The 12,937-nt window shown below is 42.0% G+C and overlaps 1 protein-coding gene across 4 annotated transcripts in view; it reads right to left on the bottom strand.

The window, feature by feature from the left end:
• Nucleotides 1-12,937, bottom strand: part of NFX1 (nuclear transcription factor, X-box binding 1) — an 85,233-nt gene that overhangs the window by 32,884 nt on the left and 39,412 nt on the right. For 2 of the 4 annotated variants that reach the window (XM_011980007.1, XM_011980009.1), the window contains exons 10-12: nt 11,244-11,341; nt 7,402-7,432; nt 1,383-1,465 (exon numbers count right to left, since the gene is read on the bottom strand). In XM_011980007.1, coding sequence (XP_011835397.1) covers nt 1,383-1,465; nt 7,402-7,432; nt 11,244-11,341 — 212 coding nt within the window. The remainder of the gene's footprint in view (nt 1-1,382; nt 1,466-7,401; nt 7,433-11,243; nt 11,342-12,937) is intronic. The other 2 variants (XM_011980008.1, XM_011980010.1) reach the window with 1 other exon arrangement.

Raw genomic sequence — 12,937 nt, 5'->3', positions numbered from 1 at the left:
TGGCTCACACCTTTGGGAGACTAAGACAGCAGGAGCTTGTAGTGAGCCGAGATCGTGCCACTGCACACCAGCCTGGGTGACAGAGCGAGACCCCATTCAAAAAAAAAAAAAAAAAAAAGATTTGACTGCCCCACTGAATTTCGGACTTGCATGAGGCCTATACCCCTTTGTTTTGGCCAACTTCTCCCATTTGGAATGGCTGTATATACCCAATGCCTGTACCCCTATTGTACCTAGGAAGTAACTAATTTGCTTTTGAATTTACGGGCTCACAGGCAAAGCGACTTGCCTTGTCTTGGATGAGACTTTGGACTGTAGACTTTTGAGTTAATGCTGAAATGGGTTAAGACTTTGGGGGACTGTTGGAAAGGCATAATTGGTTTTGAAATGTGAGGACATGAAATTTGGGAGGGGCCAGGGGCAGAATGATATAGTTTGGCTGTGTCCCCACCCAAATCTCATCTTGACTTCCAATATGTTGTGGGAGGGACCTGGTGGTAGGTAACTGAATCATGGGGGCAGGTCTTTCTCGTGCTGTTCTCGTGATAGTGAATACGTCTCATGAGATTTGGTGGCTTTATAAGGCCAAGTTTCCTGGACAAACTCTATTTCTCTGCCTGCTGCTATCCATGTGAGATGTGATTTGCTTCTCCTTGCCTTCCACCATGATTGTGAGGCCTCCCCAGCCACTTGGAACTGTAGATCCATTAATCCTCTTTCTTTTGTAATTTGCCTAGTCTTGGGTATGTCTTTATTGGCAGTGTGAAAATGGACTAATACATACATACATATACATACACGTTTATACATACATGTTATCATGTCATATATTACATATATGTTATCTTGGTTTTTTTAATATATAAAAGAGTATATTAGATAACAGAGTACGAATAGCCAGCTAGTGCTTTATTTAGCTCCATAAAAGCAAATATTTTAAATAAACATTTTATTTTTAAAAATCTTTTTTTAAAATGTCATAATAATTTTTCCTACTGACCTGACCTAAGCAGTACATGAAACCTGAAGCCCAAGTTGCTAAGTCCAGTCTGTGTTGGGACAACACACAATCTCCTGCAGAAGACTGTGTGCTCATCTAGGGGTCTTGGGCTCTGGGGTATGAGACATTCTCTTTCCTCTTTCTCTTCCTCTGTGTTGCTACTAGATGCCACTGGCTGACTTCTTGACCTGGGTGACACTAAAAAGGCCCAGTCTGTCTCTTTGTAGAGAGGTTATGGGGACTATGAGAGCTCTTTGACTGCTGCTTAGGGGCCCATACCAATGACTTTTAAATCTCGGCTGCATTCTCCACATGGCTCAGGCTTCCAGAAGCCCAGCCCCTAGATGAATGGAATCTGATTATGCCTAATAAGTCCACTTACCACACAGCATATCTCATTACATTTATGCCGTCCACACAACCGTTTCTTGTTACACCGCTTGTCACACATAAATGTAGCATCTGCTGTGGCCAATTAAAAAGAAAAAAGAAAAACAGGCAAAGGATATGAACATTCATTCCACAAATATTTGAGTGACTATAAGCTAAAAGATTACAATAGTAATAATACAATTGTAATAATGTAAATGCAGTTTTTTTTTGTTTTTTTTTTTTTGAGATAGAGTCTCTCTCTGTTGCCCAGGCTGGAGTGCAGTGGCATGATCTTGGCTCACCACAATGTCTGCCTCTTGGGTTCAAGTGATTCTTGTGCCTCAACCTCCCAAGTAGCTGGGCTTACAGGTGCCCGCCACCACAGCTGGCTAATTTTTGCATTTTTAGTAGAAGCAGAGCTTCACCATGTTGTCCAAGCTGGTCTTGAACTCCTGATCTCAGGTGATCCGCCTCCCATGGCCTCTCAAAGTGCTGAGATTAAAGGAATGCGCCACTGTGCCTGGCCTTTTTGCTTTCTTTTTTTTTCTTTTTTTTTTTTTTGGGATAGAGTCTTACTCTGTTGCCCAGGCTGGAGTGCAGTGGTGCAATCTTGGTTCACAGCAACCTCCACCTCCCAGGTTCAAGCGATTCTCCCACCTCAGACTCCCGAGTAGCTGGGATTACAGGTGTGTGCCACCACGCCTGGCTAATTTTTGTATTTTTAGTAGAGACCGGGTTTCGCCATGTTGGCCAGGCTGGTCTCGAACTCCTGACCTCAGGTGATCCACCTGCCTTGGCCTCCCAAAGTGTTGGGATTCCAGGTGTCAGCCACCATGCCAGGCTGTCAGTTTTTTTTTTTTTTAAAGAGACAGGATGGCTTTCTGTCACCCAGGCTGGAGTGCAGTGGCATTAACATAGCTCACTGTAACCTCGAATTCCTGGGCTCAAATGAGCCTCCCATCTCGGCCTTCCAAATGTTGGGGTTACAGGTGTAAGCCACTCTGCCCAGCTGAAAATGCATATTAAAATATCAATTTTCACCTTTAAAACTGTCTAAAAAAAATAGCAATGGTAGGGTTTAAGATGTGGAGAAAAAGGCACACTCATCTTGGTAGATGGGTGCACAAACTTTTGCAGTCCATGGGGGACTGATTCCAGGACCTCCCTTGGATATCAAAATTCACAGATATTCAAGTCTCTTATACAAAATGGTATAATATTTGCATATAACCTATGCACACTCTTCTTTATACTTCAAATCTTCTCTAGATTACTTGTAACACCAAATACAATGTAAATGCTATCTAGATAGTTATTGTTTAGAAAATGATGATGAGAAAAAATTTTGTACATGTTCAGTACAGATGTAATTTGTTTACAAATTTGTCTTTGAATATTTTCAATCTATGGTTGGTTGAATCCATGGATATGGAACCTGTGGATGTGTAAGGCTGGCTGCATGTATGTTTCTATAAAAAATTTAAGTGTGGTTGGGCATGGTGGCTCCTGCCTGTAATCCTAGCACTTTGGGAGGCTGAGTCAGGAGGACTGCTCGAGCCCAGGAATTCAAGACCAGCCTGGGCAACACAATGAGACCCTGTCTCTACAAAAACTTGCTCACTGCAACCTCCGCCTCCTGGGTTTAAGCGATTCACTTGCCTCAGCCTCCCGAGTAGCTGGGATTACAGGTGCCCACCACCATGCTGGCTAATTTTTTGTAGTTTTAGTAGAGACGGGGTTTCACCTTCTTGGCCAGCCTAATCTCAAACTCCTGACCTCAAGTGATCTGCCCGCCTTGGCCTCCCAAAGTGCTAGGATTACAGGTTTGAGCCATCGCACCCAGTCCTGCAAAAACTTTTAAAAATTAAGTTTTTAAAACTTAATTAAAAGTTAATTAAGCCATGGGCATGGTGGCGCATGCCTGTGGTCCCAGCTATTTGGGAGGCTGGTGTGAAAGGACCACTGGAGCCCAGGAGATCAAGGTTGTAGTGAGCTGTGATCTGCCACTACACTCCAGTCTAGGCGACAGAGAGAGAACTTGTCTCAAACAATAAATATATTTTAAAAACCAACAATGAAATATCAGAGACATCATATCATGTGGTAGTGATATATCACTTCACTAGGATGGCTATGATTTTAAAAACCCCAAAAATGGCCGGGTGTGGTGGCTCAAGCCTGTAATCCCAGCACTCTGAGAGGTTGAGGCGGGTGGATCATGAGGTTAGGAGTTCGAGACCAGCCTGACCAACATGGTAAAACCCCATCTCTACTAAAAATACAAAAATTAGCCAGGCATGGTGGTGGGCACCTGTAATCCCAGCTACTCGAGAGGCTGAGGCAGCTTAATCACTTGAACCTGGGAGGCAGAGTTTGCAGTGAGCCGAGATTGCACTACAGCACTCCAAGCCTGGGCAACAGAGTGAGACCCCATCTCAAAAAAACAAAAACAAAAACAAAAAAACTCAGAAAATAACAAGTATTGACAAGGATGTGGAGAAAACGAAACCCTCATACATTGCTGGTAGGAATATAAAATGGTGCAGTCACTGTTGAAAACAGAATGGCAGTTTTTCAAAAAAAGTAAACACAAGATTACCATCGGATCCAGCAATTCTACCCCTAGGTATATACCCCAAAGAAATGAAAATAGGTATTCAAACAAAAACACATATACAAATGTTCATAACAGCACTATTCACAATGGCCAAAAAGTTGAAACATGCTAAGTGAAAGAAGTGGGGCACACAAGATTATATATTGTGACTCCATTTAGATGAAGTATAGTAAATCCATACAGATAGAAAGCAGATTAGTGGTTACCCGGGTGAGGGCTGAGTGGGGAGTAAATGCTTAGTTAATACACGGTTTCCTTTCAGGGTGATGAAAATGTTTTTCCCCAGCACTCTGGGAGGCCAACATGGGAGGATCACTTGAGGCCAACCATTCAAGACCAGCCTGGTCAACATAGTGAGAACCTGTCTCTACATATTTTTAAAATAAAATTTTAAAAAAGGCTGGGCACAGTGGCTCATGCCTGTAATCCGAGCACTTTGGGAGGCCGAGGCAGGCAGATTACGTGAGGCCAGGAGTTTGAGACCAGCCTGGGCAACATGATGAAATCCCATCTCTACTAAAAATACAAAAAAATTAGCCTGGCATGGTGGCAGGTGCCTGTAATCCCAGCTACTCAGGAGGCTAAGACAGGAGAATCGCTTGAACCCAGGGGACGGAGGTTGCAGTGAGCCAAGATCGCGCCATTGCTCCAGCCTGGGCAACAAGAGCAAAACTATGTCTCTCAAAAAAAAAAAAAAAAAAGTAAGATAATATAAAATAAAGGAAAAGAAAAAGAAAAAAGTAAGATAGAGAAAATGTTTTGGAACTAGATTGTGAAAGGACTAAGTGCCACTGAACTGTACATTTAAAATGGTTAATTATATGTTATGTGAATTTCAACTAAAAAAATGTGGGCTAAACACTGAAGCATTTATGGGCGAAATGATATTTGAGATTTGTTTTCAAAGTACTCCAGCATAAATAAAATGTTGGGAAGGGGGATGGATGAAAATAAGAGAGGCAAAATGTTGACAACTGATGATGACAAGTCATAGGTATGTGGGGATTCATTATACCACTTTCACATATGGCTGAAATTTTGCATCGTAAAGTTATAAAAAGTGGGACAGGACGGTTCCTGCTTATTAGTAATGGGGTAAAACTGGAGACAATCTAAATGACCACCAAAAGGGCCATGGTGAACTATGACATGGTAGACCCATATACAGAATACTCTGCAAGAGCAAAAGTTATGCATACTGACATGGAAATATGTCTTTGAGATATTAGTGAGGGAAAATAAACTGCAGACAGTATCTTTAGCATGAACCTAAATCTAGGGGAAAAACAAAACTATGCTGGCATGTTTATACATCTGTATGAATAGGGAAAAAGACCTGGAACCCTATCTGACAAACTACTATCAGAGGGTAAATTTTCACCTTTTGCTTTATATTCTTTTTTTCTTTAAACTTCATAAGTGTATTAATTTTGTAATTTTTTCAAATTATGTTTTTATTATTTTGTTTTATTGTTTTAGAGATAGGGTCTCGCTCTGTCACCCAGGCTAGAGTGCAATGGCACAATCACAGCTCACTGCAACCTCAAACTCCTGGACTCAAGCAATCCTCTGCCTCAGCCTCCCAAGTATCTAGGACTACAGGCACATGCCACTATGGCTGGCTAACTTTTAAAATTTTTTTGCAGAGACAGCGTATTGCCCAGGCTGGTCTTGAACTCCTGGCTTTAAGTGATCCCCTAGCCCTGGCCTCCCAAAGCATAAGGATTCAGATGTGAGCCACTGCATCTGGCCCAAATTATGTTTTTCTTGTTTGTTTTTTGATACAGAGTCTCTGTCACCCAGGCTGGAGTGCAATGGCTTGATCTCAGTTCACTGCAACCTCTGTCTCCTGAGTTCAAGTGATTCTCCTGCCTCAGCCTCCTCAGTAGCTGGGATTACAGATGTGCGCCACCACAACTGGCTGAGTTTTGTATTTTGAGTAAAGATGGGGTTTCACCATGTTGGCTAGGCTGGCCTTGAACTCCTGACCTCAGGTGATCCACTCACCATGGCCTCCCAAAGTGCTGGGATTACAGGCATGAGCCACCATGCCTGGACCCAAATTATGTTTTTAATAACCAAACTTTTTTTCCTTGATACAGATGGCACACTGAACCAAAAGTTTAAATACGGTTTTGAGGCAGATATTGCTGGGTACCTCCCAGTCACTCTCCTCTTTCAGGCAAAGACAGCCTTAATTTTGCTCAGAAATTGGAGGCCAGCGTGCTCCTCAGTTCCAGGGGTGGATGTTGTTTAGCTTTACCCATCAGGGTAATTCCGTTCACTTTGCTAGTGACAGGTTTAGGTAGAAGCATTGGACACAAAGTGTACTGAGAACCTTTCAGGACTGTTTTCCTTGCTCTTACATAGGAAGAGAAGATCAACACTCTCCTCATGGATTTTGTTAAGATGTTGTTGGGCAGAGACCCAACGTGTGAAGTTGCAGTAGCTGACATACCCACAAGGGGAAAATCAAGAAAACCACAGAGAAGCCGAATTGAAGTCCTGGAAATCACTGAGCTTAAAATTAACCCATCTCAGACTTGTTCTGCCTCCAGACTTCCTATTAGGTGTGACAGTAAATACCCTTATCGTAAAAGTCACTTTTTCTTGGGTTTGGATACCTGCATCCAGAAGCTTCCTAACCGATACAGCTAGCTTTCTGACTACAATAAGACCTTTTATTTTGCATATCCTTATCTTCCATCACTTTTCCAAAAAGGTTTTAAAGTGGTTTCAATGAGAGTATGTGACGGTCATCAAAACAGGAATTGAGGCCGGGTGCGGTGACTCATGCCTGTAGTCCCAGAACTTTGTGAGGCTGAGGCAGGTGGATCACTTGAGGTCAGGAGTTAGAGATCAGCCTGGTCACAATGGTGAAACCCCGTCTCTACCAAAAATACAAAAATCAGCCAGGTGTAGTGGTGCGCACCTATAATCCCAGCTACTTGGGAGGTTGAGGCAGGAGAATCGCTTGAACCTGGGAGGTTGAGGTTGCAGTGAGCCGAGACCGCGCCACTGCGCTCTGGCCTGGGCAACAGAGTGAGACTCCGTCTCAAAAGAAAAAAGAAAAAAAAGTTCAAACGATTTTACAGTGAATATCCATATGCCCATATCTAGATTCTACCATTAACATACTTTTTCATATATATATATCCATTCTTCAAGCTACCCACTAATTTTCTTTTTTAATGCATTTCAAAGCAAGCTGTAGACATGAGTATACTTAGCTTAAATTTTTCAGCATTTTATCAACAGAATTCAATTTATAATTTTTTCCTATTGAGGTGAAAGTTATACACAAATCTTAAGCAGTCCTTTGCTGAATTTCGACAAATACATAACCCAACTCCCTACCAAAGTGAAGATACTCGCATCCCAAAAATTCCCTCATGCCCCACCCCAGTCATACCTTCACTTTTGAGACTGGTACATGGAAGCTCCTATGGAAAAAGAAAAAGAAACGGTAACTACTTTAGGAATAATTAAAACAATACAACTATAATATAATACCAAAGGTAACAAGAATATCCCAAATATCCCGTACTTCTCTGATAGTCACTTATTCACCAACTTCACTTGCCATGCCTGGAGTGAGCCTAATCCCTATATGAATGAGTTTTACTCGCAAGAGGACTCCAGGCTTACAGACTTTTCATGAAAATACAATTCTAACAATCTTTGTGGTCTGGTCTCCAAATTCACAGTAGACTAACAATTAGAAAATCTGAATAGAAAGAGGGGCTGCTAAGGGTATGCAAAGGAAAGAGAAGTCATTACCTAACAAGGGTACAGACAGAAAAAGCCATAAAAAGCAGACATAAGAATTGAAAACAGGTAACAATCTGTACCATGCAGGGACAAACGGCTCTACACACTTCAGAGCACACCTGACAATACCACCAAACTATAGCAAAGTGAAATAAAGCAGACCTTTGGTTTGGCCTCTGAAGTTTTATTGCTGTGGCTTCCATTACGTGTGAGTGGTCTAAAAGGTCTATCATGTAATTTTGCTGAGGCATGATCCTAAAAAACGTGGGTAGCGACGCTAGTATGTGGGAAACAAGTCAGTCGCTTGGGGTAGAATGAGTCTGGCTAGCTGCCTGGCTTCTACATCTGATTTTGGCTTTGATGTCATTTACAGGTTGCCATGTACTCAGAAATGACAGAAATGAGAAAAATGACTTTAAAAGTCCCCTCCTAGTAAAAATTATCCTGGGGGGGAAAAAAAAAGCCGCTACTGGAGTTGATAACAGATGTGAAGAGGTCTAAGTAATAAAAGGTTCTTGGCTGGAAAATATACATTTCAGATAAAAAAAATGAGGTGCCTGGGACTGGTGATATGAAAAAGTTCCCTATATGCTCTCTACAGATACAAAGCAAAAGTGATTTCATGAGCATTAACTCATGAAACTGGGTTAACGCTCCCATCAGTGAACATTGGATTATACAGAAGAAATGATATGCAGGAGAGGTTATCTACAAATGTCAGGAAAGGCAGAACTCCCATAAACTCCTACACATGAATTACCATAAAGACTTAAATATAGCATGCTTTATTAAGACATAGTAAGACACAGCATACATTTATCAGAGTCCCACCAAAGTGATGAAATGAAAACAACCTTTGAAGTTTTAAGAAATAAGTTTTATTTATCTAGAAAACTCACTTCTGTGAAAAAGCCCATTCCATTACAAAAATCATGTCATGAAAAATCCATATTCATGAAAAATCTAGTTAAATAATGAGGTGATAATTATCTTTTTTTTTTTTTTTTTTTTTTTTTGAGACAGAGTCTCACTCTGTCACCCAGGCTGGAGTGTAGTGGTGCAATCTTGGTTCACTGCAAGCTCCGCCTCCTGGGTTCACACCATTCTCCTGCCTCAGGAGTAGCTGGCACTATAGGCGCCCGCCACTGTGCCTGGTTAATTTTTTGTATTTTTAGTAGAGACGGGGTTTCACCATGGTCTCGATCTCCTGACCTCGTGATCCGCCCGCCTCAGCCACCCAAAGCGCTGGGATTACAGGCATAAGCCACCGTGCCCAGCCAATTATCAGCTTTTTGAAGAGGTTTTTTTACTTTGTCAAACAGGTTTAGCAGTTTGTATAGACAGTGAGCTCCTCCTGTAATTTAAGGACTTTTACTTGCAAAAGTTCAGTTTACACATAGCTTTTCAAGAATACACTCACTGCCATGGAGTCTGCTATTAGAGGGAGTGAGGACAAAGAGTCAATAAGAAGCAAGAAAACGTAGAGATAGAGGGATTGTGGGAGAATGAAGAAAACTGACAGCAGCCACTTCCAGCTTGTATGTACCAACCCTGCTTATAATTTTCAGTCACAAAGATCACGAAGAGCATCTCTGGGCATTACTAAATTTATGATTGCCAAATCACAGCATCTCACAGACTTTAATATTATATTTGCAAAGTACAAAGTGGTCCCATACCTGACATTCAAAATGCCTCTACTATCCCATGTATATTGTAATTTCTTTCAGGAAAAAAACCCACACATGATTACACAACTTTTGTAACATGTAAATTACACTAATTTTCCCTTTTTTTCTGAAGCTTTCCGATTAAACTAGCTTCCCATTTATGGACTATATCCTCAGAATTATCTGCAAGTCAGATGCTGCCAGACCCTGCATTGTGTTTAACAGAACCAACGGTTCAGAATTCTGTCTCCACCCTGGCTTGTACTCTACTGGGACAAACATTGATAGACACTGAAATGACCAGGTAGGTCAAAGAGCAGGATAAATCAACACTCAGTGTGTTCTCCAAGTTGAATCACCCGAAGACTTTTGATAACATAAAGTCTGATAAAAACTATCCAAGGCAGGCTGGACGCAGTGGCTCACATCTGCAATCCCAGCATTTTGGGAGGCTGAGGTGGTAGATTACTTGAGGTCAGGAGTTCAAGACCAGTCTGGCCAACATGGTGAAACCCCATCTCTACTAAAAATACAAAAATTAGCCACGTGTGGTGGCGTGCACCTGTAATCCCAACATTTTGGGAGGCTGAGGCAGGAGGATGACTTGAAGTCAGGAGTTTGGGACCAGCCTGACCAACATGGCAAAACCCTGTCTCTACTAAAAATACAAAAATTAGCTGGGTATGGTGGAGTGCACCTGTAATTCCAACTCCTCCAGAGGCTAAGGCATAAGAATCACTCGAACCTGGGAGGTGGAGGCTGCAGTGAGCCGAGACTGCGCCTTTGCACTCCATCCTGGGTGATGGAGTGAGACTGTGTCTCAAAATAAATAAATAAACAAAATTTTTAAAAAAGAAAAATAAAAACTATCCAGGCTTTCACCAGAAAGTAGAAACTGACAAAACAGTTGTACAGTGAAGAATTAAACCTTACTCAAAGAGAATCTGGCCTTTGCACTTGGCTTCTGAGAGGTAATCTCTAAGCCTAGTGGAATGCCATGTCTGATAGAAGTGTCATTGTTTGCCTGGAGTCTTGAGTCACTGGATAGTCCAATTATGTGATTTAGGAGCAGGCTGGCCACACTGGACAGTTTTAGGGCAGGGGCTTTGGGTCACATGGTATCAGTAGACCTCTGGAGAGACTAGAGACTGAGATTAGCCACATGGGCAGTCAACTATGACTGCACAATAGAGCACCAATAAAAACTGAATACACAAGCTTGGGTGAACTTTCCTGGTTGGCAATACTCCACGTACGCTGTCACACACTGACGCAGAGAGTAATACTTTCCTGACTCCACAGGGAAAGGACAAATGAAGTTCCACCTTTGGTACTTTTTTGGACTCTGCTCTACATACTTCTTCCCTTGGCTGATTTAATTTGTATCCTTTTCCTTGTAATAAAGCTGTAACCTCCTTGTAGTAAACCTCTAACCATAAGTGTAACCATCAGTAAGTTCAGTGAGTCCTTTTTATCAAATTATCAAGCCTTTCAAGTGGTCTTAGGGACCACTGAACTTTCAATTGGTATCAAAAGTTGGTATCACAAGTGGGTGGTCACATGGACTGTTTCCTCTAACTTCTTAGTTGGCGGACTCCTTGCAACAGTGCTATTGTTCCTCTTTTCAGGCTATCATACCTGTATTTGGTAGAGTGATCTATCTGCCTTATCCCACTATTGGCCTCTGGACCTTGAGTGCCACAACCACTTCCCCTACCTATCCTACTGAGGTTATTTTGATTCCTCCCCTCCCATAACCACCATTTTAAAGAAAACATTGATGGCAACAACTCGAGCATTGTTTAGGATTTACCTTTGTTCTGAAAGAGCATCTGCAGGAAATAACTGATGTGCGAGAGCATGGTCCACAGTCTCCTTCATGGCAGAGCTTTTCACAGGTATGAATGAAATCTTTAATAAAAACGAAAAGAGCTGGAAATGAAAATTGCAACTACTCATTTCCATACTCCCAAATTTGCTAGCCACACTGGTCTTCCCCTCCATGCCCTGCAACTCCAGAATCAGAGTTCAGGGAAGGATGCAGTCAATGCTTCTTCCCTATCTTCCGTTCATCTGGCAGACTGGACCTTTTCTGACAATTTCAGGGCCTAGCATTAGATACTGGAATATGCTTTGAAGTACACGATGTTTTCCCTAAGTCAAAAAAAGGCCAGGTGTGGTGGCTCATGCCTATAATTCCACCACTTTGAGAGGCCGAGGTGGGAGGATCGCTTGACCCCAGGAGTTCGAGATCAGCCTAGGAACATGGTGAAACCCTGTGACTACCAAAAATAAAAAAAGCACAAAAACAAGAAATTTGCCAGAGGTGGTGATACAGGCCTACAGTCCCAGCTACTCTGGAGTCTAAGGTGGGAGAATCTCCTGAGCACGGGAGGTTGAGGCTGCAGTGAATTGTGATCACACCACTGCACTCCAGTCTAGGTGACAGAGCAAGATCCTGTTTCAAAACAAAACAAAAATGAAGAATAAATCTTCTTTTTCCTCAGGCCCCACATCTCCAGTGTAGACTTGAATCTCCTTAAAATTGTAGCCATGGATGACTTTAGTGGAATGCTCTCGACTCTGAAAGTCATCTGGGGATTATAAATAATCAGAAGCCATGATCCACAGTCTCACTGACTTGAGCTCTGTGAATATCTGGTGGTGCCTGCATCCATGACTAGGTTTAAGACAAGTCCTGTTTCCAGGACCCTATGGGGATCACCTGGAGTCTCTTATGGATACTGTTTACATGGTGTACTTTTTCTATTCTTTAACTTTCAGCCTCATTGTATCTTTGACTATAAAGATTGTCTCCAGGGCCTGGTGTGGTGGCTCACGCCTGTAATCCCAGCACTTTGGGAGGTCAAGGCGGGCAGATCACAAGGAGTTTGAGACCAGCCTGACCAACATGGTGAAACCCTGTCTCTACTAAAAATACAAAAAAATTAGCCAGGCGTGGTGGCGCCTGCCTGTAATCCCAGCGACTCAGGAGGCTGAGGCAGGAGAATCACTTGAACCTGGGAGGTGGAGGCTGCAGTGAGTCAAGCTCACGCCACTGCACTCCAGCCTGGGCAACAGAGCAAGACTCTAGAGAGCATACAGTTGGATCTTGTTTTTTAAATCCAGTCTAAAAATTTTCTGCTTTTGGCTGGGTACAGTGGCTCATGCCTGTAATCCTAGCACATTGAGAGGCCAAGGTGGGGGGACTGCTCGAGCCCAGGAGTTTGCGATCAGCCTGGGAAATAGAGTGAGATTCCATCTCTATAAAAAATAGATAAATCAAAACTCAAAAATCTCTGCTTTTGCTTAATTCATTCACATTTAATGTTACTCATAGCTGGACTTATGTCTGCGATTTTTAGTTTCCTATAAGTCTCATGTCTTTTTTGTTATTCTAATACTCCTTTCCTATTTTCTTTTGCATTTTGTCAATATTTTCTATAGTGTAATTCCTTTAATTATATTTTTCTTGTTTTTTTTTTTTTTTTTTTTTTTTTTTTTTTT

Source organism: Mandrillus leucophaeus, unplaced genomic scaffold (genome assembly GCF_000951045.1).
Source record: "Mandrillus leucophaeus isolate KB7577 unplaced genomic scaffold, Mleu.le_1.0 Scaffold208, whole genome shotgun sequence".
Lineage (NCBI taxonomy): Eukaryota > Metazoa > Chordata > Mammalia > Primates > Cercopithecidae > Mandrillus > Mandrillus leucophaeus.
This window is presented reverse-complemented; position numbering and strand designations above follow the sequence as displayed.